This window comes from Equus asinus, chromosome 8 (assembly GCF_041296235.1).
Source record: "Equus asinus isolate D_3611 breed Donkey chromosome 8, EquAss-T2T_v2, whole genome shotgun sequence".
NCBI lineage: Eukaryota > Metazoa > Chordata > Mammalia > Perissodactyla > Equidae > Equus > Equus asinus.
This window is the reverse complement of record NC_091797.1, coordinates 23,068,784-23,090,481: the sequence shown is the minus strand read 5'-3', so window position 1 is coordinate 23,090,481 and position 21,698 is coordinate 23,068,784. Positions and strand designations below refer to the sequence as shown.

Below are 21,698 nucleotides of genomic sequence, written 5' to 3'. Positions count from 1 at the left end.
TACAGATTCCCAGACCCCATCCCAGAGAGTGTCACTGGGACTGGGCGGGACCCAGCTAGGTGTTGCTAACAGGCAAGTTTGGAGCGTTCCAGGGGTGTGCTCTTTAAGAGAAAAGATTTCATCTTGAAAGAGGTGTGAAACCGATGGCGCATCTTCCTGGCCAATTCGGGGCCCCAGGAACCCGTTGCTCACAGAAGGTCACGTGAGCCGGGGTCATCAGGTGCACCCCCTTCTGGGCTTGAGGGCTCGCGCCGCCCCGCCCCCTCGCAGTGCCGCCCCGCCCCGCGACTACAAGTCCCATCCTGCCCTGCGCTTGCGCACATTACGCCGAGCAAGATGGCCGACACGGCGGCCACTGCCGGGGCCGGCAGCTCCGGAACGGTAAGGGCGGGAGGCGCGGGGCCGAAGCCGAGAGTGTCTGGGCATTCTGTAACTTTCCTCTAGCCTGGGTAACAAGCTCATACCCAGAAATCCAGCCCCACCATAAGCTCCGAGTGGAGGAGGGTCTTTCAGGCCGTACGTGCCCCCCCTCCTTGGGACTTGGCGGCGGCCTCCTGAGTTGGTGGATCTGTGTACTGATTGGCTCGTTCCCTGGTGGGTGTTGGGAACCCGGAACACCTCCTGATTGGTCCGAAGAGGACGTTTTCGCCTCCTTATTGGCCAGCCAAAGTTGGGAGGGATTCCTGTTTCAAAATATTTAGCTCTCTTGCTTTTCTCGTTATCCTTCGCCCTCCTCTCCTCTGCATCGTGTGTTGTTTTAGTTTTCTTGTTAGTGAAATGGTGTAGAGAGGGGAGGAACGAGAGATTTTTTTTTCTGAGAGGTAGACATGAATTCACTCCCATCATGAGTGTTGCTTTAGTTATGTAATATATTCTGATAATCTGTTAAAATAAAAAGTAAAAAACAACCAATTTGTGTTACTGGAATTTTAAGTTTTAGATAAACAGAAAGGCTTTCTCTGTATTTAGAGTCCCTTGGGTGTTCACTTATCACTCAGTCAAGATCTGTAAGTCTAAACATCGGGGGCTACCACATTTTCTTAAGCACTGTTAAATATTTAGCAAAAGAACCTTTGCTTGTCATTGACGATGTGTGAAACATGTGATTTCCTCCCTGTCCTGTGGATGAAAATCTCTCTTTCTGATTCACAGAGATCAGGAAGTAAACAGTCTACTAACCCTGCTGATAACTACCATCTGGCTCGGAGGCGAACCCTGCAAGTGGTTGTGAGCTCCTTGCTGACAGAGGCAGGGTTTGAGAGCGCTGAGAAAGCATCTGTGGAAACACTGACAGAGATGCTGCAGAGCTGTGAGTACTGGCAAACATTAGGGCTTCTTCGAGGCAACCAAACGTCTGTTCTGTCTCCTGCGTTGTGATAGTGTTAGAGAGGATTGAAGAAGGAAGAGGAGAGTATAGTAAAGTGACTTACAGGCTTTAGAATCAGATAGACCTGGGTGTAAGTCGTTACTCTGTCACTTAACACTCTTTCACTAAACCTCCTGAACCTCAGTTTCCTCATTTGTGCAATGGGTTAATAATTTACACCTAATGGAGTTGTGGATATAAGTGAGACATATCTTTAAAACAATCGATGCTGGGAACATTGTAACCTCGATGACTTGTGGGTGCTGTTCTTAGTGCTTTTTGCTCTCTATACTCAAAGAACTTTACAGTTTGCTGGAGAGTCTGGATTAATTCCCATGAAATAGATGCCACACATTATATAACCAAATGTTATATTATGTGATACAAAGAGTGAGGGTGAATAAGTTTTATAGAATGGAAAAAAACACTTTTTTTTTTTAAGATTAGCACCTGAGCTAACATCTGTTGCCACTCCTTTGTTTTTCTTCTTCTTCTCCCCAAAGCCCCAGTACTTCGTTGTCTATTCTAGTTGTGAGTGCCTCTGGTTGTGCTATATGGGACGCTGCCTCAGCATGGCCTGATGAGCGGTGCCATGTCTGTGCCTGGGATCCAAGCCGGTGAAACCCCAGGCTGCCAAAGCAGAGCCACGAACTTAACCACTCGGCCATCGAGCCAGCCCCGAAGAAACCACTTTTGAAAGGAAGTGTCTTGAGGTTTAGGGACGTAGAATAGTCTCACCTAGGCTTTGCTGCATATACAACATGTTTCCCTGTTTGGACCTTATTTTTTTTGAGTAGGATGGCATGGGGATGAGTGTATGTAAGTTGTTTTTGTTTTTTTTTAAAGTGAACATTTGTTCCTTTTTTTTTTTTAAGATTTTATTTATTTCCTTTTTCTCCCCAAAGCCCCCCTGTACATAGTCATGTATTCTTAGTTGTGGGTCCTTCTAGTTGTGGCATGTGGGATGCCACTTCAGCATGGCCTAATGAGCAGTGCCATGTCTGCTTCCAGGATTCGAACCGGTGAAACCCTGGGCTGCTGAAGTGGAGAACAGGAACTTAACCACTCAGCCACGGGGCCAGGCCCTGTAAGGTGTTTTTAAGGGGATCAACACCTATGAGTGGAAGTGAGAGAAAGGTTTAGGCAGAGGGAGAAGCTGAACTGCAATTCAGGCCAAGCAAAGAATTAGGCAACTCCCTGGGGAGCTCTGAATAGCTTATTACCCATCAGTATCCCACATCAGGCCACAAAGGCCCTGCGTTTGTACTCCAGTTCTTCATCAGTCACTAGATGTGGGCTCCCCAGGGAGGGCATGACATGGGATGAATTGGCTCTCTGCAGCTGATGTTCAGACGTTTAAATACCAAATGTTTTCCTAAAGCAGCGATCTGAACCTTTTTTGGTCTCAGAACCCCTTTAGACTCTTAAATACTGAGGACCCTGAAGAGTTTTGTATACATGGGCTTTATATACTGTACAGATATTTGCCACATCAGAAAAGAAAACTGAGAATATTTTTAAACATAAGAATGCACAAGCACACATTCCATTATCCAGCAGAGCTGTGATGTCATCACAGGTCATATAGCCTCCAGAAAACTACATGAGAGAATGAGAAGGAAAAACTCAAAGAATGTCTTAATTTTATTATGAAAATAGTTTTGACCTGTGGACTTTGGAAAGGATTTCAGGGAGGCCCTGGGATTCCTGGAACGCCCTGAGAACGTTTGTCCTAAAGGAATGGACTCATAGTTCCCAACAGATAAGAATACAGTCCTTGAAAAGATCTCACCATTCAGAGTGTAAAGGGCCTCATGGTTGAGGCGGTTCTTTCTCATGCCGCTGGATGAGGCCTTTTTTCTCTCAGAAGAAATGGTTGCCACTAAAGGGGATGGAGCTGAAATACTTGTGTTGGAAAGGTGAGTATTAGAACTAAGAGATTTGAAAACAGTATAAAAGTCGGCCCCTTCAGCCAAAGGAACGCCAAGGATGGACGGCTTAAGCTGAGGGCTTGCTAAGACTTGAGCACCTCCATGTTGTCCAGAGCTCTGGATAGCAAAGTTTTAGGATTCGTGTTAGTTAGAAGCATCGGACAGAATTGTGCTTGTTAACTACAATTGCTTTGTTTCTAGGGACCCCAATCTTAGACTGGGTTCAGAGCAAAGTCTCCGTGTTGTTTTCTACATTTCTTGTACGTATCCTTTGACATCCTGGCACCTGCTGGCATGAAAAAAGCCAAATAGGTGAAGATATTTTAACCGCCCCCTGGCTTATTTCTAAGATGTTCTACCAGGATTCTAATTAGATTTCCCCACAGTAAACAGATACTGCCCAGCGTTTTCCTATGTAGAGGCCGATGTTAACGACCTGCTCAGAGGAGCGTGGCGTGTTGGTGGTAGGTCTTCAGGTAGACGCCTTCCCTCTGAAGCACCACTCGCTCTTAGCTTCTGAGCCATTAGGCCCCTTACCTTTTTGGGCCCCTTTTACATCTGATGAACTCTGTGATCCCATCCCCAGAAAAAGGCTTTTTTTGTATGGAAAATTCAGCACAATTTCAGAGTCTTCATGGAACTGCCCATCCACCTCTGAAGCCCGTTCATGGCCCCCAGCTTCATACTTCTTTCCCCTGAAGGACTTTAACATAACTCTTAAATAGAGGTTCAGCTTCAGGCAGAAGAAACAAAAACTTACCCTCTAGAGAGTAAGACTTTTTGTGTGCGTGTGGCAAGATATACATAACATTTACCAATTTCACTTTTTTTTTTTTTTTGCTGAGAAGGATTCACCCTGAGCTAACATCTATTGCCAATCTTCCTCTTTTTGCTTGAGGAAGATTCGCCCTGAGCTAACATCTGTGCCAGTCTTCCTCTGTTTTGTATGTGCGTCACCACCACAGCATGGCTGCTGACAAGTGGGATAGGTCTGTGCCCAGAAACTGAGCTCAGGCTGCCAAAGTGGAGCATGCCAGACTTAACCATTAGGCCATGGGGCTGACCCCCAAATTTAACCAATTTTAAGTGTAGAATTTAGCAGCATTAAATACGTTCACAATGTTCTGCAACCATCAACACTATCCATTTCCAGAACTTTTTCATCATTCTAAACAGAAACTATGAATCCGTAAACGATGACTCCCCGTTTCCTCTCCCCTCAGCCCCTGGTAGCCTCAATCTACTTTTCCTCTCTATGAATTTTCTTTTTTCTAAGTATTTCGTATAAGTAGAATCTTAAAATATTTGGCTTTCTGTGTCTGGTTCATTTCACTTAGCATAATGTTTTCATAGTTCACCCATGTTGTAGCGTGTGTCAGAATTTCATTCCTTTTGAAAGCTGAATGATATTCCATTGCACGTATAGACCACATTTTGTTTATCCATTCATCTGTTGGTGGCACGGTGTTGTTTCCACCTTTTGGCTATTGTGAACAATGCTGCTGTGAACATTGGTGTACAAGTATCCGTTTGAGTCCCTGTTTTCAGTTTGCTTGGGTGTGTACCTAGGAGTGGAATTGCTGGCTCATATGGTAATTCTGTGTTTAACTTTTCTTGAACCGAGAATGAGACTTTATGCTGTGATCCTTCCCTAGACATTTCAGAAATTGGGAGGAGTGCCAAGTCTTACTGTGAGCACACAGCCCGGACCCAGCCCACACTCTCAGATATTGTGGTCACGCTTGTCGAGATGGGTGAGTACGCCTCCAGTTTCCAATTCTTCGATGCAGCTGAGTTGGAGTTATGGGACAGAGGAGTCCCCAGCAGTCAGCCGTGGAATTCCCTCATGAGTCTCCTGGTTTGCTTTTAGCTTGAGAGAGTTATCAAAAGAGGGTCCCTCTGAACCCCTTTGAGAGACCTCCTAACTCCCTGTTGGGGGATTCTGCTGAAACTTCTTTTGAGTGGCTGCAAAGCACTTGAGTTAGGAATTTAAGCTATTTCACCACAGTATTATTCCCCTTTCTGTGTTCAATATCCAGTAGTCTTGGCAGTGATTTTTGTTTTCCTGCTTCTTAGGTTTTAATGTGGACACTCTCCCTGCTTATGCAAAACGCTCTCAGAGGATGGTCATCACTGCCCGTAAGTGACTTTGAACTGAGATACTCAGTAAGTGCTCAATTAATGCCTGTGGGATGAACTAACTGAATGGGGCAGGGATTGGTTTGTAGCTGCTTCCTTGCTGCAGGCTTCCTTCCATTATTTGGGGCTCCTTGCGATATAATCTTTATTTGGGCTCATAGGATTAGGATGTGAAGTTCAGTCACCAGAAAGTAAACCATCTCTGAGCTGTTGCTGTGGTTCTTGTGCTTCCGCCCCAGAAGAGCAATTGATGCTGCTTGAAAAATGTGAAACTTCTTGTTCTTTAGATCAAGGGTCAGTAAACTAAGGCCTGGAGGCCTAATGCAGGCCACCGCTTGTTTTTGTAAATAAAGTTTTATTGGAACACAGCCATGTTTACTTATTATCTCTGGGTGCTTTCACACTAATGGTAGAATTGAGTAGTTGTGACAGACTGTGTGGCTTGCAAAACCTGAGATATTTACTCTCTGTTCTCTTACACAAAAAGTTTGATGACCTCTGCCGTAGATAAACTGAGTGCCGTAGATAAACTGAGTGCCGTAAACTGGGTTGGGAGTAGCTAGTTTGGGCCTAAAGGACCTGGAGAGAATTCACCAGATTTTTTTTTTTTTTCACTTTTTTCATGCTGGCATCTTTTTTAAGAACTTCCCTCTCGAAGTAGCAGTAGAAGGTACCATTCTCAATCCCCTGTTGCTGTCATTAGCCCACACTTCCTTATGTGGCTGACTGTAGGTCTCTGTTATCTGGGTTCTAAGAAAAGAGAGTTGGCAGCCCACCCACCTCCTTAGCTGCTCAGCATGCTCTTTCATGTAGTTAACTTGGCACCGCCATCCACTCACTTACCTAAGAAGTATGCAAGCAGGTTGTCATAGATGGAAATGTCACCCTGGGTCATCAGCAGGACTGGGCATGGTGGAGGTGGCCTGCTCATATCCTCAAGCCATTAAAGGCCTTTTATCGATAGAAATACAAGGTGCCTGTTGTATAGAACATTAAAGTGCAGGATTGACTTGGAGAAAAGGAGGGTTTGGGTAGAGACCCAGGGCTTTGGGTGAAGGAGTAACCACTTGTGACTCTGTTGCAGCTCCAGTGACCAACCAGCCAGTGACCCCCAAGGCCCTCACGGCAGGGCAGAACCGGCCCCACCCACCACACATCCCCAGCCACTTTCCCGAGTTCCCCGACCCCCACACCTACATCAAAACTCCGGTGAGTGATGAGGCCGCGCTGAGGACTGTGAGGGATGCAAAAGCAGAGTCAATTCCTACGGACTGTCAGACTGGAGTCCAAAAGTTTGTTGGTAAAAGGGTAGTTCAGAACCCAGAATGTCTTTCCTCATTGAAAAATAATTAGGCAATGGAGAATTATGTTCTCCAGTTTGCTGACAAAAGTATAGTGAACGAAGAAATGGAAGCTGGTGCAATTTTACCTGTCCCACCAAAACACAAAATTACCTGGCCACACAGAGAAAAGACATATTCCACAAAATGTTCTTAGCAATTCTTGGTGGAATTATAGGTAACTTTTGTTGTTTTGTGTGTGCTTTTCTAGATTTTCCAAATTTTCCATAATAGAAAAGAGTTACTTTTGAAATTAAGGAGGAAAACTTATTTAAAACATACTTGGTAATATCATGAAAAGGAAGTTTTTGTAACTCTGAGTTCTGGGTCTGTATGAGGACAAGTCAAGTTGTCCTCTGTGGTTCAAATGTGTTCTCATTTGCTGGACTAGCAGTTTCACCCTCCCTTGGGAAGGGGTGTGCAGAGGCGTCCCCACGGTTCTTCCACACGCTTCCTTTGTCTACACCACATTTTTGTTGTTAGTCCCGTGGAGTCAGATCTGACTCCTAGCACCCCTGTGTACAGCAGAGCAGAACTCTACCCGGTCTTTTTGCACCATCCTCTCACCTTCTGGCACTGTATCAGATGATGCTCTGCTGCTATTCTTAGGGTTTTCATGGCCAGTTTTTTCCGAAATGGGTGGCCAGGTCCTTCCTCCTAGTCTGTCTTTGTCTGAAAGTCCCACTGAAATCTGTCCACCATGAGTGACCCCACTGGTATTTGAAATATCACTGGCGTAACTTTCAGCCTGGCAGCAACACGCAGCCACCACAGTATGACAACCGACAGACGAGTGGTGTGCTTCCCTGTCTGGGAAAAGAACCCGGGCCCAGGTGGGGAGAACACCGAGTCTTAACCACTAGAGCACCAGGGCTGGCTCCACACCACGTACTGGTGCGAATATGGCCATCACGCAGGCTGTTGGAACAAGTCCTTCAGGACATTTCCCCACACCCATCTCTATATTCAAAAATTTGAAATTAAATCCAATCCAAATTCTTTTATATGTAACTTATAACAAATTTCAGAAGTCAACAATGATAAACTATAAAATTCAGAGAAATAATACATGGCATTCTATTTTAGCAGCTGAGAAATATATTCATAATGCAGATATTAAAACTGATACAAGGTACTGGATGTATATCCTACCCGCCATGGCCAGAAACCCTATATTTGACAGTGAAACACTGTCTATTATCAGAGTAGTGATGGATACGTGGATACGGGGGAGAGGAATAGAGGGTCACCCACCATTGCAACACAGCCATTGCCCTTGACCATTGTCTCTGTAATTAGCGTCCTAATGCTGCCAGAACAAAGTAGGTGGCTTAGAACAACAGAAACTTATTGTCTTATAGTTCCAGAGGCTAGATGTCCAAGATCAGGGTGTTGGCAGACTCCCTCTGAAAGCTGTAGAAGAACCCTTCCTTGCCTCTTCCCAGCTTTGGGTGGGTGGTTGGCAGTCTGTGGCGTTCCTTGGCTTAGAGATGCCACACTCCAGTCTTCTGTCTTCACATGGCTGTTTTCTTACAAGGGCACCGGTCACGTTGGCTTAACATCTCCCTGTTCCAGTATGATCTCATGTTAACTGAGTATATCCTACAGTGACCCTATTTCCAAATAGGATCATATTCTGACGTGCTGGGGGTTAGGACTTCAACATATCTTTTTTTAGGGGACACAATTCAACCCACAAGAGTCTCTGACTCTTCTATAGTGTGTCTCTATCAGTAAAAATATTAAGCCCATACTTTAATATTTGTTTGCTTATTTACATGAATTCTATAGTGTAACACTGTACTCAAATAATGTACATTAAAAGATAGTGTGACCCTTATCGAAGGTTCAGGAAACCTGTTTGCTCCTTTTTGGTGGCAGCTGTGTGATTGCCTCTGCTTTTTTTATGTTTTAAAATCTTAGTTTAATACTTGATGGAATAATAGGTTGGAGATTTGATTCTCAGATCAGTTTATTTCGATCCTTTAATAGCTCTCAGAATTGAAAAAGGTATATTACAAAGAAATGTGGCATCATTGGCAGCCCATAATAACTCATAAAATTAATTAATTTTTTTCATTCTCATCTACCAGTTATTCGAAGAATTTTGTTTAAAATTTTCTAGTAAACTTCCAACTTCTTGAGTGTCAAACAATTAGTTTAAAAATAATTGTAAGATCTTGCATTTTAAAGTTTTTAACAAGTATGTTGAAAATCCACTCAAATTCTTTATTTTGGGATTTTAAACATGTCATAAAATCCTGTTTCTTTGTTTAAATGTAGATATGGGAACTGTATAGGTAACACATTGGAATGAACATTGATAGCAGTGGAAATGTTTCCAAGTACCTCCTTTAGAAATCCTCTCTGTATCGTGAAGAATATTTACTTCTTTGGTCATTTTATTACTTATTTCTTTTTTAAATGCAGTAGTACCTTCTTTTTTTTAATTTGCTGGGAAAGATTGGCCCTGAGCTAACATCTGTTACCAGTCTTCCTCTCTCTCCTTTTTTCCCCCCAAAGCCCCAGTCCATAGTTATATATCCTACTTGTCAGTCCTTCTAGTTCTCTGTGAGCTGCTGCCACAGCATGGCCGCTGACACACCAGTGGTGTGGCTCCACACCCGGGAACTGAACCCAGGCCACTGAAGCAGAACGTGATGAACTTTAACCACTGGGCCATCAGGACTGGCTCTTTTTTGGTCATTTTTAAAATGTCACCCTTACCATTACAATTTAAGATTGTTTTGGCCAACTTCTCATTCTGATTAGCTCTTGATCATTTTTCTCTCCATTAACATGATTGCTGAAGAGCTTGTAATTAGGAGCAGGAGGAGTGTCAGGCCTGCCATTTTCTTGTTCACTTGCACTTACATTAGCGTCTTCAGTCTATATTTCTTTGAGGGGATCTTTTGTGACAATGTGTCCATTTTGTGAGGGTTGGTTTGAGAAAACAAGACAGTACAATCCACAAAAGGGTGGAAGGACCTGGCATCACCAAGGCAGGGACCCTGGGAGAGCAGAATGACCCGTTGATGCTACTCTGGTGTCTTTGCTCTTCTCTTTTAGACGTACCGTGAGCCCGTGTCAGACTACCAGGTCCTGCGGGAGAAGGCTGCATCCCAGAGGCGAGATGTGGAGCGGGCACTCACCCGTTTCATGGCCAAGACAGGCGAGACCCAGAGTCTTTTCAAAGATGACGTCAGCACGTTTCCACGTGAGAGTCTCTCCCCTCTGTGGATTCTGTCTTGTCTTTTGTGATAATCACACCATCTCCCCTTTCTCTCAGCAGGGTAGGAAGAGACGAATAAGCTTGGTCCTTGTCTTGGGTTTTAGCTTGTTCTTCAGACTTCTGGCTTCTTTCCCCAGGTCTTAAGGGCCTGTCTCTAACTGATAACTCCAAAACACTAACGGCCTCTATCAGGATTGGCCGCTTGAGGTTCACTGAGTTTAGGTTACCTCAAGGGTGACTGAGCCCTAGGCTCATACCAGAGAGGTTCAGACAGTAGAAGTGGCAGCCCTGGTAGGAGAAGGGACACTGGCATCAGGGGACAGGGCAGTTACGGAACATCTGCCGGGCTTTGCCCTTCACGATGTCCTCTCACAGGTACCATCTCATTTTATTTGTCATCTCAGCACTACCATTTGGCCATGTGATCAGTTACTTCATCTCCATAGGCCTCAGTTTCTCCAAAGGTAGAGGGAGTTTGGTTTGGGTGATTCAGTCATTAAGTTCCTATTGAATGCTTGCTGTGTGTCTGGCCCTGCGATAATAGCAGCTAAGAGTTATTAAGTGCCAGGCACTGTGCTAATTGTTTCCCATACACTGTAATTAAATCCTCATGTGAGCCTGTGTTAGGAGCCGTTATCACCATCATTATAGGAAGCCGCCGCTTAGAGAGAAGAGAAATGAAGACGCTCACCCAAGGTCACATAGCGAGTAGGTAGCATTCAAACCCAGCTCTTTCTGACCACAGGACCCCACATCCGAGCCACATCTAAAAATAATCTTAGAGTGTCTCTTGATAATCACGTTCTGCCGCAGAAGTGTACGTGAGATTTTCTTTTCATTTTTTTAATCAATAGTTTCTTTTTCTCATCTGCAATGCTTTTTGGAAGAACTGGAACACTCTCTTACCTGACATGCCCTCTAGATCACTGAATATGCCTACATGGGGAGTTCTCAAGTCCAGCATTTGGACTTGAGTCCTTCATGCTGAAAGGATCAATATCCTTGCTCTAGAAATGAGGCCAGAGGGGTTAACTGGCCCTGGGTGCAAGATCACTAAGCTGATGCTTTGCTAGGCTTTAGCCCCAGTTCTGTCTGATTTCAGTTGTACTTGGTAAAAGTGGGCTCTGAAGTCATATTGCCCGAGTTCAAATCCTGCTCTGCCACTTTCTGTGTGCCTGAGCAAGCCACTTAACCTCTCTGTGCCTCAGGTTCCTCATCTATAAAATGGGGTTGGTAATTGTACTTACTTAATAGGATGGCGGCGAGGATTAAAGATAACATGTAAAGCCTGAGGGACATGGCCTGGCCTGTGGTAAGTGCTCAGAGTGCAGTGCCATTACTGTCACTCGGTGCTGCTCACTGATCTGTTGGAAGGCTCCAGGCCAGCTGCCGGAACTCCATGACAGTGGAACCGTGCCTCTCTTCCAATTCCCCAGTGATTGCTGCCAGGCCCTTCACCATCCCCTACCTGACGGCTCTTCTGCCGTCTGAGCTGGAGATGCAACAAATGGAGGAGACGGATTCCTCGGAGCAGGATGAGCAGACGGACACCGAGAACCTCCCTCTTCACATCAGCACGGTGGGTCCTGCCTTCTGCCTGCTTCAGCGGCCCCCTACACTAGCCCATACTGCCCGCAGCTGGTCACCATGGCAATTGGACATGACCTACCCTGGGTCTCTGGCTTTGTGTTAGGCTTTGCATGATGGGTTTGTAATGATCCCAGTGTGACGTGATCTCCAGCTTGAGAGATAAGCCCATGCCCTGGGGATTCATCCATTCATTCAGCAAACATTGAATGAAGGCCTGCCAGAGCCAGGCAAGTTCCAGGTGCTGGGGAATTAGTAGGAGACGAAATAGACAAAGTTTCCTGCTTTCATGGAGCTAAGGAAATATAATAAATTAGGAGATAGGAAGTAGCTATGGGCCTGAGGGGATGTGGTATTAGATAGGGTGACTGAGAAGGTGACATTTGAGTAAAGACCCGAAGAGAAGAAGGCTTGCACATATCTCGGAGTAGAGCATTTCTCGCAGAGGGAACAGCAGATGCAAAGGCCCTGAGGTGGGAGCTGTTGTGTTAAAGAACAACAAGGCCATCAGGGTCACCAGAGTGGTGTGAACAAGGGGGAGAGAAGCAGGGTATGAAGTCAGAGAGCTCCTGGGGGGAGTCAAATATTAAAGGCTGTATTAAACACTTGGGCTTTTTCTCAGTAAGGTGGAAGCCATTGGAAATGCTGAACAGAGGTGGGTCGGGATGTGAGGTCGGTTTGTGAGCAGGATCAGTCAGGTTGCTGTGCTGAGAATAGACTATAGAGGGTAAGGGCAGAAGTGCAGAGACCACTTAGGAGGCTGTCGCAGTAAACTTCGAGATGGTGGTAGAAATGGAGATAATGAGACATTGTCAGGTAGATTATTTGGTCAAATTCTAGATTATTTTCAGAGCAGAGCCAACTGATGGAGTGGATGGGAGAGAAAGAGTCAAAAATAAATGCAAGGTTTTTTGCCTGAGCAACAGGAAAGGTGGAATTGCCTTCAGCCAAGATAGGAAAGGTGGTTGGGTGGAACAGGTGTATGGGGGAAAGCCAGGAGCTCAGGTTTAGATGAGGTAAGTTTGAGATGCTTATTAGACAGGCAGGCAGCGATGTCAGGTAGAGAGAGGGATGTAGGAGCTGGAGTTGGAGGAGTCTTAGGGCTAGCGATGCAAACTGGGGAGTCATCAGCGTGTGGACAGTGTCTAACACCGTGAGTCTAGGTGAGCTCTCCTGGGGAGTGAGTGAGGATGCAAAAGAGAAGAGGGGCAGGACTGAGCCCTGGAGCTCTCCACGTTCAGAGGGTGAGGAGATGAGGAGGAACCAGCCAAGGAGATGGAGAAGGCACAGCCGGAGCGGTGGGAGAACTGGGAGGGTGTGCTGTTCTGGAGACCAAGGGAAGGAAGTGTTTCAGGGAGAAAAGAGTGATCGGCTGTGTCAAAAGCTCCAGTTAGGGGCCGGCCCAGTGGCGCAGCGGGTAAGTTCACACGCTGCACTTTGGCAGCCTGGGGTTCGCCAGTTCGGATCCAGAGTGCGGGCCTAGCACTGCTCGTCAAGCCACGCTGTGGCAGGCGTCCCACATATAAAGTAGAGGAAGATGGGCACAGGTGTTAGCTCAGGGCCAGTCTTCCTTAGGAAAAAAAAAAAGCTGCAGTTAGTTCCAGTAATATGAGGACTGAGAATTTGTCCATTCGATTCGGCAATGGGAATGTAATTTGTGACCTTGACAAGAGCGATTTCAGTAAGCATAAGAGCAAGGTTTCTGGAGTGAATTCAGTGATGGGAGAAGAGAAACTGTAGTCAGTGAGTATAGACTTAGTTGTCCATTATGGTAGGCACTAACCATATGTGGCTATTTAGATGTAAATTAATTAAAATTGAATAAAACTAAAAACGCAGTTCCTTAGTCACCCTAGCCACATATCAAGTGTCCAATAGCCGTGTACGGCGAGTGGCTACCATCCTGGGTAGTGCAGATATGAACATATCATTGCGGAAAGTTCCAGTGGGCAGTGCATATATAGAGAGTTGTTTCAAGGAATTCTGCTGTAAAGTGGAGAAAAATGGAGTAGTAACTAAAGGGGAGAAGTTGAGCAGTTAAGAGAGGTGTTTTTATTTTTTCTTTGTGTTTGTTTTTTAAGATAAGAGGAATAACAGGATTTATATGGTCTGTATGCTGGCGGGAATGATCTGGTAGAGAGGGAAAATTGATGCAGGAGAGGAGGCATCGTTTGGAAATGATGTTCTTTGATAGGTGAGAGGGCACGGGAGCTAGTGCCCAGAGGGGAGGTTTGGCTTATCGTGGACATTTCATACCCAGGGCAGGAGGTAGAGTGTGGGGGCACAGAGACAAAGGTGGGTGAGATGCGCTCGTTGGGACTTGTGGATGTTCTTTTCCGGTTATCAGTGTGTTGTGCTTGGCAAGTAAAAGAATAAGGCTCTGCTCTTGATCCTGCTTCTTGGGAGAAAGTGCCGAGTAGAGCCACAGAGCTGCTGGAAGCTCTAATGCCTTTAAGGCTTACGGGACCCTTATAGTCAGGTTACCACCTTCCATCCTTTAAGATTGGCCCTAGCTTTTAAGCAAAGGATGCCTTAGTGATTGCAGTTGGACCAGGTGTTCCTCCTGTTCTCTAAGGTGCAGTGCACCAGGTGGCAGCCAGCAGCTCCAGCGTGCAGGTGGGGAGTGCCAGTGCTGTCTCTAACATTGCTGCAGGTCTTCCCTGCTTGAGCACACGTTTCTTTAATGTTGATTATTCCTTCCGGAATTAGGGCTGGGAGCCCATGGCTTTCCATAAAGCAGAGGAACTTGTTATTCTCCACTTCTGTTTTGGACTCAGTTAATTTGGTCTGAGATATGGTGATTGGGTCATGGACTAAGATGAGGTTCACCTTATGAGAAGGAGGAATCTTCTAAGCAAACATCACCATCCCTTTGTAAGTACAAAGTTGTTAAAGGGCCTGCAGATATGTTATCTAACATCCAGGGAAGGACATAGGTGAGGTCATGGTGGTGAGTGAACCAAGGCTGAAAGAATGCCAGGAGCTGCCTGAGGATTCCTGGATGCCGAGAGGCCAAAGCAGACAGCAGGGAGTAGAAAGACCTGATGCTCGGAGTCAGACTAGCCTGGCTTCAAATGCGGACTCATGTACTTCCAGACAATGTGACTTTGGTTGCGTTATCTAACTTCTGAGTCTGCTTCCTCACAAGCACAAATTGGATTAGGAACTCCTACCTCAATGGGAAGCGAGAAGCCTGAGGTAAAATGAGCTGTTGCAGACCAGGTGCCTGGCACGTGGCAGCTCACGGCGCCCATTGTTCCCACCCCTGCTGTTTTAGGCTATACAACCACATGCTCTTCTGTGAAAAAATAAATGAATAGAAAGACTTAGAGCAACAACATATGTACGATCAATTGGACTTGTTCATGTTATTTTGTTGAACTGGCAAATGTAACCATGTGTTTCAAAATTCAGAATGTACAAAAAGATGTGTGGTGACAATTCTTTCTCTCATCTTTGCTCCCTGTCATCCACTTTCCCTCTTCCAAAGCAACCCGTGTCCCCAGCCTCTTGTGTGTCTTCTAGAGGCATTGTTTTTTTACTGTTTTAAACATGAACAGCAAATCACAAAATGGTTTTCCCCTTGCTTTTTTCCCTTATTGATATATCTTGGTGATCATTCCATGTCTGTATATAAGGAGTTTTTCTTCATGCGTCACAGTTTCCTCAGATTCCATCGTATGGATGTTAACAATTGAATTTAACCAGTCCCTTTGGGACGTTTAGGTGTTTTCTATCTTTAGCATTTACAGACATTGTTACAGTGAGTTGAATAGCTGCTATTTTAAATTACTCTTTATCTGTAGATGACAGCACCTTCCTCAAGGACTGTTGCCAGGTAGTTACTTGGTTTAACCTGGTTCTGGTTTCTCCATCTACTTGAACATAAAGGGACTATTTATTTAAAATTAGCGTATAATAGAATTTTTTTTCTCATCCATTTGAGCTAGCTACCTCCTGCGGGCAATCCCAGTGCCTAAATTTTTACTCTCTTATGAACCGTATACCGTTCATTTATTCTGCAAGTATTATTTAGTGTATGGCCTGTGCCAGACACTTTTCTGGGTGCTCAGAACACATCACTAACGAGAAGAAACAAAATATCTGCCATTTGGGAGCCTGCGTATTGGCAGTGGGGGAACAACATTAAATATGATCTATAAGTAATTCATTATATAGTATATTAAAGATGAAAGTGGTGTGGGAGGGGGCTGCGTAGGGGAAGACCCAGGGTGCAGGGTGGAGGGTTCAGTTTTGAATCGGGTGCGCAGGGTGGACGTCACTGAGAAGGTGACATGTGAGCAGAGACTTGAAGGAGGTGGGGAAGTGAGCCATGTGGATATCTGGGGAAGAGTGTTCTGGAAAGGGAACAGCTGGTGCAAAGGCCCTGAGGAACAGCACCAAGGCGAATGTGGCTGTGGCTCAGGAAAGCAGGGAGGGAGAGAGAGGGGTCGGATCAGGTAGAGCCTGGTAGGCAGTTTTTACACCTAGGTTCTTAACTAGTTCTTAACTGGGTGAGATGGGAGTCGTGGAAGGGTGTGGAGCAGAAGAGGGACATAGCTGAGCTTCTTCAGGGATCGCTGGCTGCTGTGATGAGAATGGACTGTGGAGGGAGGGCCGTTAGGAAGCTGCTGCAGTAGGCTAGGCGAGAGACAGTGGTAGGTCCGACCAGGGTGGTCACAGTAGAGGCAGTGGAAGTGGTCAGATTCTGCCCGTATTTTGAAGGTAAGGCCAGGAAGTTTTCCTAACAGATTGGATGTGAGATGTCAGAGAAAGAAAAGAAGCAAGGATGACTGTGGAGGTTTTGGCTTGAACAACTGGAAAGATGCAGTTGCCATCACCTGAGACCCAGAGGACCTCGAGCAGAGCTGTTTAGGCATAGGGAAGGTCCGGAGTTCATTTCCGGCACGTTAAGTTTGAGATGCTTACTTGACACCCAGGTGAGGATGTTGAGGGAGCAGTTGGCTCTGTGAGCCTGGAAGTCAGGAGAGGTGAGGGCTGGAGCGGTACATGTGGGAGTTGTGGGTGTGGAAATGGCACTGAAAGCCGTGAGACTGGATGCAGTCACCCCAGGCGCGTGGAGTCCGTTAGAGCCCACATGTGTTCATGTGTTGCTAAGTCTGGCCTGCCAGGCTCAAGGAGCTCTGGACGACTCTTCTCCTCCCACGTTTTTTTTTTTTGCAAATCTGTCAGTTTAGTACTTCCTTTATCTACCCCTCCCCATCTCAAGGCTGTCAGTGCCTGAAGGGACATTTCCAGAAGCTCTACTTGGGAGAAGAGAAGCTGTTGTCCATGACTCGGGACCCACATCCCAGCTTTGTGAGGCATAGTGATTGAATCGAGGGAACCTCAGTGCCCTCTAGCTGTGGTCCCAGGTGGGCCTTTCAGCACCCCGACCACGTTGCCTCTATCCTTATATCTCAGAAAACACTTAAGGCACGGCTGAAGTAAACTTTCAGTAACTTCGAAGATAGGGTGTTCACCACAGAGAAGTTACAGGAGGGAGGTGGGAGTGAGTGACTAAATCCAGCCGTCAAGAACTTCAGAAAGGTTGGGAGCCAGATACCCAACACAGGTCTGGTTGTGGTCAGACGTCGTGTCTGGCATGAGCTAGGTGGATCTGGAGCCATCCTCTTTCAAGAGAGCCTCCAGAAGGTCCACAATGGCTCTAGGTTGCCTTGTGGTCCAACCGGCTCCGGTGTTGGAGAGGGTCAGCACGGGGACCCTGGATGGAACTGGGTCTTTGGGGAGAACAGAATCGATGAGACATCGAGAGGGCGTGTGGTGGAACTTGGAAGTGATCCGATTCCTTCAGGTTCATTAAGCCTGAGGCTCGTGTCAGCATCCTGGGCCAGCGGTCTCTGTGGGAGAGCCTGCTGTTCGTTTCGTGCCATCTGGTCAGCCCCCTCAGCCTGTTGTCTTTTGACAGCAGAATCTCCTGGTTGAGGTCCTCTTTTGCCTCAAGTTACAGAACAGGAATCTCAGTGACAGAACCCTTGGCCTGTCACCAGGGGGCGCAGCCCAACCAGCTTCTTCTGGTCACAGTCACCTAGGCCTGAGCTTCTAGGTCAAGTTCTTCATGTGACTTTACCCCCCTTCCCTTGCAGCTTCTGCTCATTGTAAAGAACTTGGAAAATAGACAAAAATATAAATAAGGGAAGGAGAGTCAGTCATCCCTATTCCTGGAACCAGTTTGTAAAATTTCAACATATTACTTGTTTCTATGTCTATACACAGTTGTGATTTAAAAAAACTCTCAAGTGGGATATTGAATATATGTAAACTTATAAACTTTTCTCCAAAATCACTTTCCTCAAAAAATAAACACTGAAAGACCTGCTCACAAGTCACAGATGGGGCGATCAGTGGCGTTCAGTGTTGGCTTCTGCATGCTCTGCTTTGCCTTGGTGGGCACCCTCAGGGCTCGAGAAGTTTCTGGCCTCTGCTGCAATATGATTGTCGGTACCATGTTGCAAGTAGCAGATATTTGAGAAAGGCGTGGGGGGTCTGTTATGATTTACATCAGCTTCAGTCCGGGAGACGCCCCGTGCACGTGATTTGTTCTGGCCCTGTGTCTCAGTCCTGTGAGGCATCAGAGTCACTTCTCTTTTTCTTTATCACCCCACAGGCCAGGCGTCCTCCCTGAGGCATCTAAATTTTAGCCGCTGACTCCCTGCCGCTCCTGGGTCTCTGTCCTTTCTCACTCATGTCCCTGCCTTCTCAAGAGCTTCAAGGCTTTGTTTTCTGTGCCCGACTGTGTCAAAGCGGTTGGTTGCGTCTTCCTCTGAGAGCCAGGCGGGCCTGGGCCTCATTTCTTCCAGGGCAGAGATAGGCACGTTGCAGAGAAGGTGGTCCCTGGGCTTCAAATTTCTCAATGAAAGGGATGCTGATCGTGCTTCTTATTATGGGCATGATCTCTTTCCTTATGCCATTGGTGTTTTTGCTTTGTTTCGGTTTTTGCTCAAAGGATGATTCTGGAGCCGAGAAGGAGAACACCTCCGTCCTGCAGCAGAACCCCTCCTTGCCGGGGAGCCGGAACGGGGAGGAGAACATCATTGATAACCCCTATCTACGGCCCGTGAAGAAACCCAAGATCCGCAGGAAGAAGTGAGTTGGAGGCTGGGGTGCTGAGAGGCATCTCTGGCCAACCGAGGTGGTCTTCTCTGCTCCTTGGCGGAAAGGAGAGGCTCACAGTGGGTCTGCATGTTGGGGAGAGCTACTCTGGTGAGAGGAAGTATTTTCCCTTCTCTTCTCCTTCCTCATCTCCCGTATGTACCTCTCGTTCCATGGAGGTTGAGTGTCCTGCAGCTTAGGGACCAACCCTCACGGCCCTGGAGTTCCCCTCTAGAAGGAGAGCAGGTGGGGCCTCCACCAGGCAGGCTCCATGGATTCCTCTTCTTTCTAGGTCCCTCTCGTGAGCTGAAAGGAAGCCTGCCTTGTACAGGAACGTGGACACCACCCTCCTTGGGGAGTTAAAGCCACTCAAGGGAAGAAGAGAGGGTGGCCTCCTCGTGGTCATGCCCAGGCTGCCAGAGTGTGACCGGGCATGATTTTAATAGCAAACTCTATATAAAGATGACCTATTGCCACTGGATGTTTGGGGTGAGAAAGCTATGATGGTAATAATGAGGCTTTCTTAATCAACCAGGCCATACTGTGGGGTATAGGAGCAGCCGGTGACTTCATTCACTGTCATGGGACTTGATTCCTTGGAGACCTGGAAGACCGACCTGGGAAGGCAGTAGGAAAGAGAGGGTTCTGGGCCTGCTTTGCCTCCTGCCAGAAAGACTGTTTGTCTGGTTTGTTTTTCAGGATGTCTAGACCCCTTTTATTGACTCACAAATAATTTATGGCACCAATTTATCATCCTAGAACCTCATTCTTGTTTCTCTCCTCACATGGGCTCCAAGTGCCCTGTTGAGCTGATCAGAGGTGACTTTACCCTCCATCATCATGTTGGAAACAGGCCCACACACCACAACCCTGACCTGGGGCTGGCAGGAGTCAGGAGGCGGGAGCAGAGACGTTCATGTGGAGGAGAGTGACTCGTAAGGGTTCTCTCAGCGTCTGATGAAAGCTCCCTAAAGCCGGGCAGCACTCTCCTGACAGATTTGTCCCTCGGTGGGATGTGTGCTGGGGAACTACCAAGTCCTGCCCCATCCTGGGAAAGAGGTTTTCTCTGACAAGAGCCTAGATCGGTGGATATATCATGCTGTGACTTGATACAGGAATCATTGATTTTAAACAGGAAAAGGATTTGATAGGGGTGGGGGGAGGGATGAGATTTTGAGAGCTGGGCCTGGCTTTGTAACCTGGCCAGTCTGCTGGAAGGCTGGCGTGGAGGGGAGGCCATGTTCCCACCTTATGGTGGAAGTGGGCTGAGAGGAGCCTGCAGGCCAAGCCAAGGTCTGCTTCCAGGAGCAGGTCTGAATCCGTTCAACCTCCTTGCTTCTTGGGGGAAGAAGGCTTCATCCCTGATGTACCCTAAAAACCAAAGTACAAGTGTTTAAGGAAGATGCTGGGCGAGCTGATACACTTTGGCTGGTCTCCAAAGGAAGAGATTTTAAAACCAAGTCCAAGGAAGAAATATGCCGGCGATACCTGGAGGTTCCTGCAGGATAAACGGGGAGTTCCCTAGGTTAGCATCCGACGGTCCGTATTGAACCTCCTTACACTCAGCTTCCACAGTCATTTCCTGATCTTCCATCCTCCTGGTGAATTTGAAAACTCGAAAAACTTGGTGACTAGACAGCAGGCTCCGTGTACCTCTGGCCTCACTGTTCTCTAGGGCGCTCCATCCAATCGCCTGGAAGGAGAGAGCTGCGTGTCAGCAACTGAAGAGGGGATGCTAGTGAGAAAATCAGATTCCCCGACTCTGCACCAAATAAGAGTTTTTCATGTTGGTAGTGACGTGAAATTCTTCCAGTTGAAAGCAGTCGGATCGAGCCTGTGCTGAGCCCTCGGAGTCTGTGATTTGGCTCTTGGCGATTCTTGGCCTGCTGAGTTTAAACCCGGGTTTGAGCCATGGCACATGCAGGGCTGGAGCCTTCCCGGCTTGCTGTTCACACTGCTCTCGGGAGCGGCCATCCCAGTCAGCATCTCTGCAGGTCCTCTTTGGCCGTCACCATCCAGAGCAAACCCCTGTCGAAGGCCTCATGCTAAAGGCTGACGTGGGGTTTGGAAGAAGGGACGTTTCTGCTGTCGAGATTTCAGAGGCTGCACTGCCGTCATTCTGTTCTGGATGAGAGACACTGAAACGCTGACCCCACTATTGTTGTGTAAAAACTGCATAATGCTCAATGTATATTTATAGATTTTTATTTTTTATAACTTTGGGGGAATTCCTGGAGGGAAAAAGTAGTAAACAGAGCCAGATTAAAAGTGTCATTTATGAGCTCTTAATAAAAGGTCATAATAAAAACTTTGCAAATGAAACAGAATTATAAGCTTTGAACTTAGTTTGTATTCAAACCTTTCAGCAAAGCATAAGGCTGTAGACAGAAAAGTAAAGCTTAGCCCTTCTCTTGAACTAAAAACTCCTGGGAATGTCTAAAACTTTTTATTTTGGAAGTTTTCAAACACAAAATTAAAGAGGAAAGTATATGTACTTTCTTTATAAATCCTTCTCCCAGCTTCAACACTTACCAACATCTTTTCATTTCTGTTTCATCTGTTTCTCCCACTTTTTTTCCTTTATTTTTACTTCCTGGAGTATTTGTTAAAGCAAATCTCAGAGCTGTGTCATTTAATCTGTTAATATGTCATTATGCATCTCTGATAGACTTTTTAAGATAATTTTGAAATAATCATAGATTCACAGGATGTTGGAAAAAAGGTGTTCAGGGAGGTCCCTGAATGTACGCTGCACTCAGTTCCTGGCAGTAGCATCTCACGTAACTGTCGGGCAGTACCGAAACCAGCAGGTTGACACTGGCACAGTCCACAAAGCTTATTCAGATTTCACCCTTTCATGTGTGTAGTTATATGCAATTTTGTCCCATAGATTCCTGTAACCACCACCACCATCAAGATACAGAACATTTCCGTCACCACAAGTCTCCCTCGGGCTATCTCTTTGTAACCGCATCCACTGCTCTCCTCCC

At 46.4% G+C, this 21,698-nt stretch overlaps 1 protein-coding gene across 1 annotated transcript; it reads left to right on the top strand.

Annotated features, from left to right (window-relative positions):
* The first annotated feature begins 310 nt into the window (after positions 1-310).
* TAF8 (TATA-box binding protein associated factor 8) lies at positions 311-21,035 on the top strand. The gene is made up of 9 exons (XM_070514949.1): positions 311-381; positions 1,153-1,309; positions 4,953-5,051; positions 5,374-5,436; positions 6,521-6,645; positions 9,846-9,993; positions 11,445-11,587; positions 18,563-18,702; positions 19,001-21,035. The coding sequence occupies exons 1-9, from the start codon at positions 337-339 to the stop codon at positions 19,011-19,013; spliced, it is 933 nt and encodes a 310-aa protein (XP_070371050.1). The 5' UTR covers positions 311-336; the 3' UTR covers positions 19,014-21,035.
* The last annotated feature ends 663 nt before the right edge of the window (positions 21,036-21,698 follow it).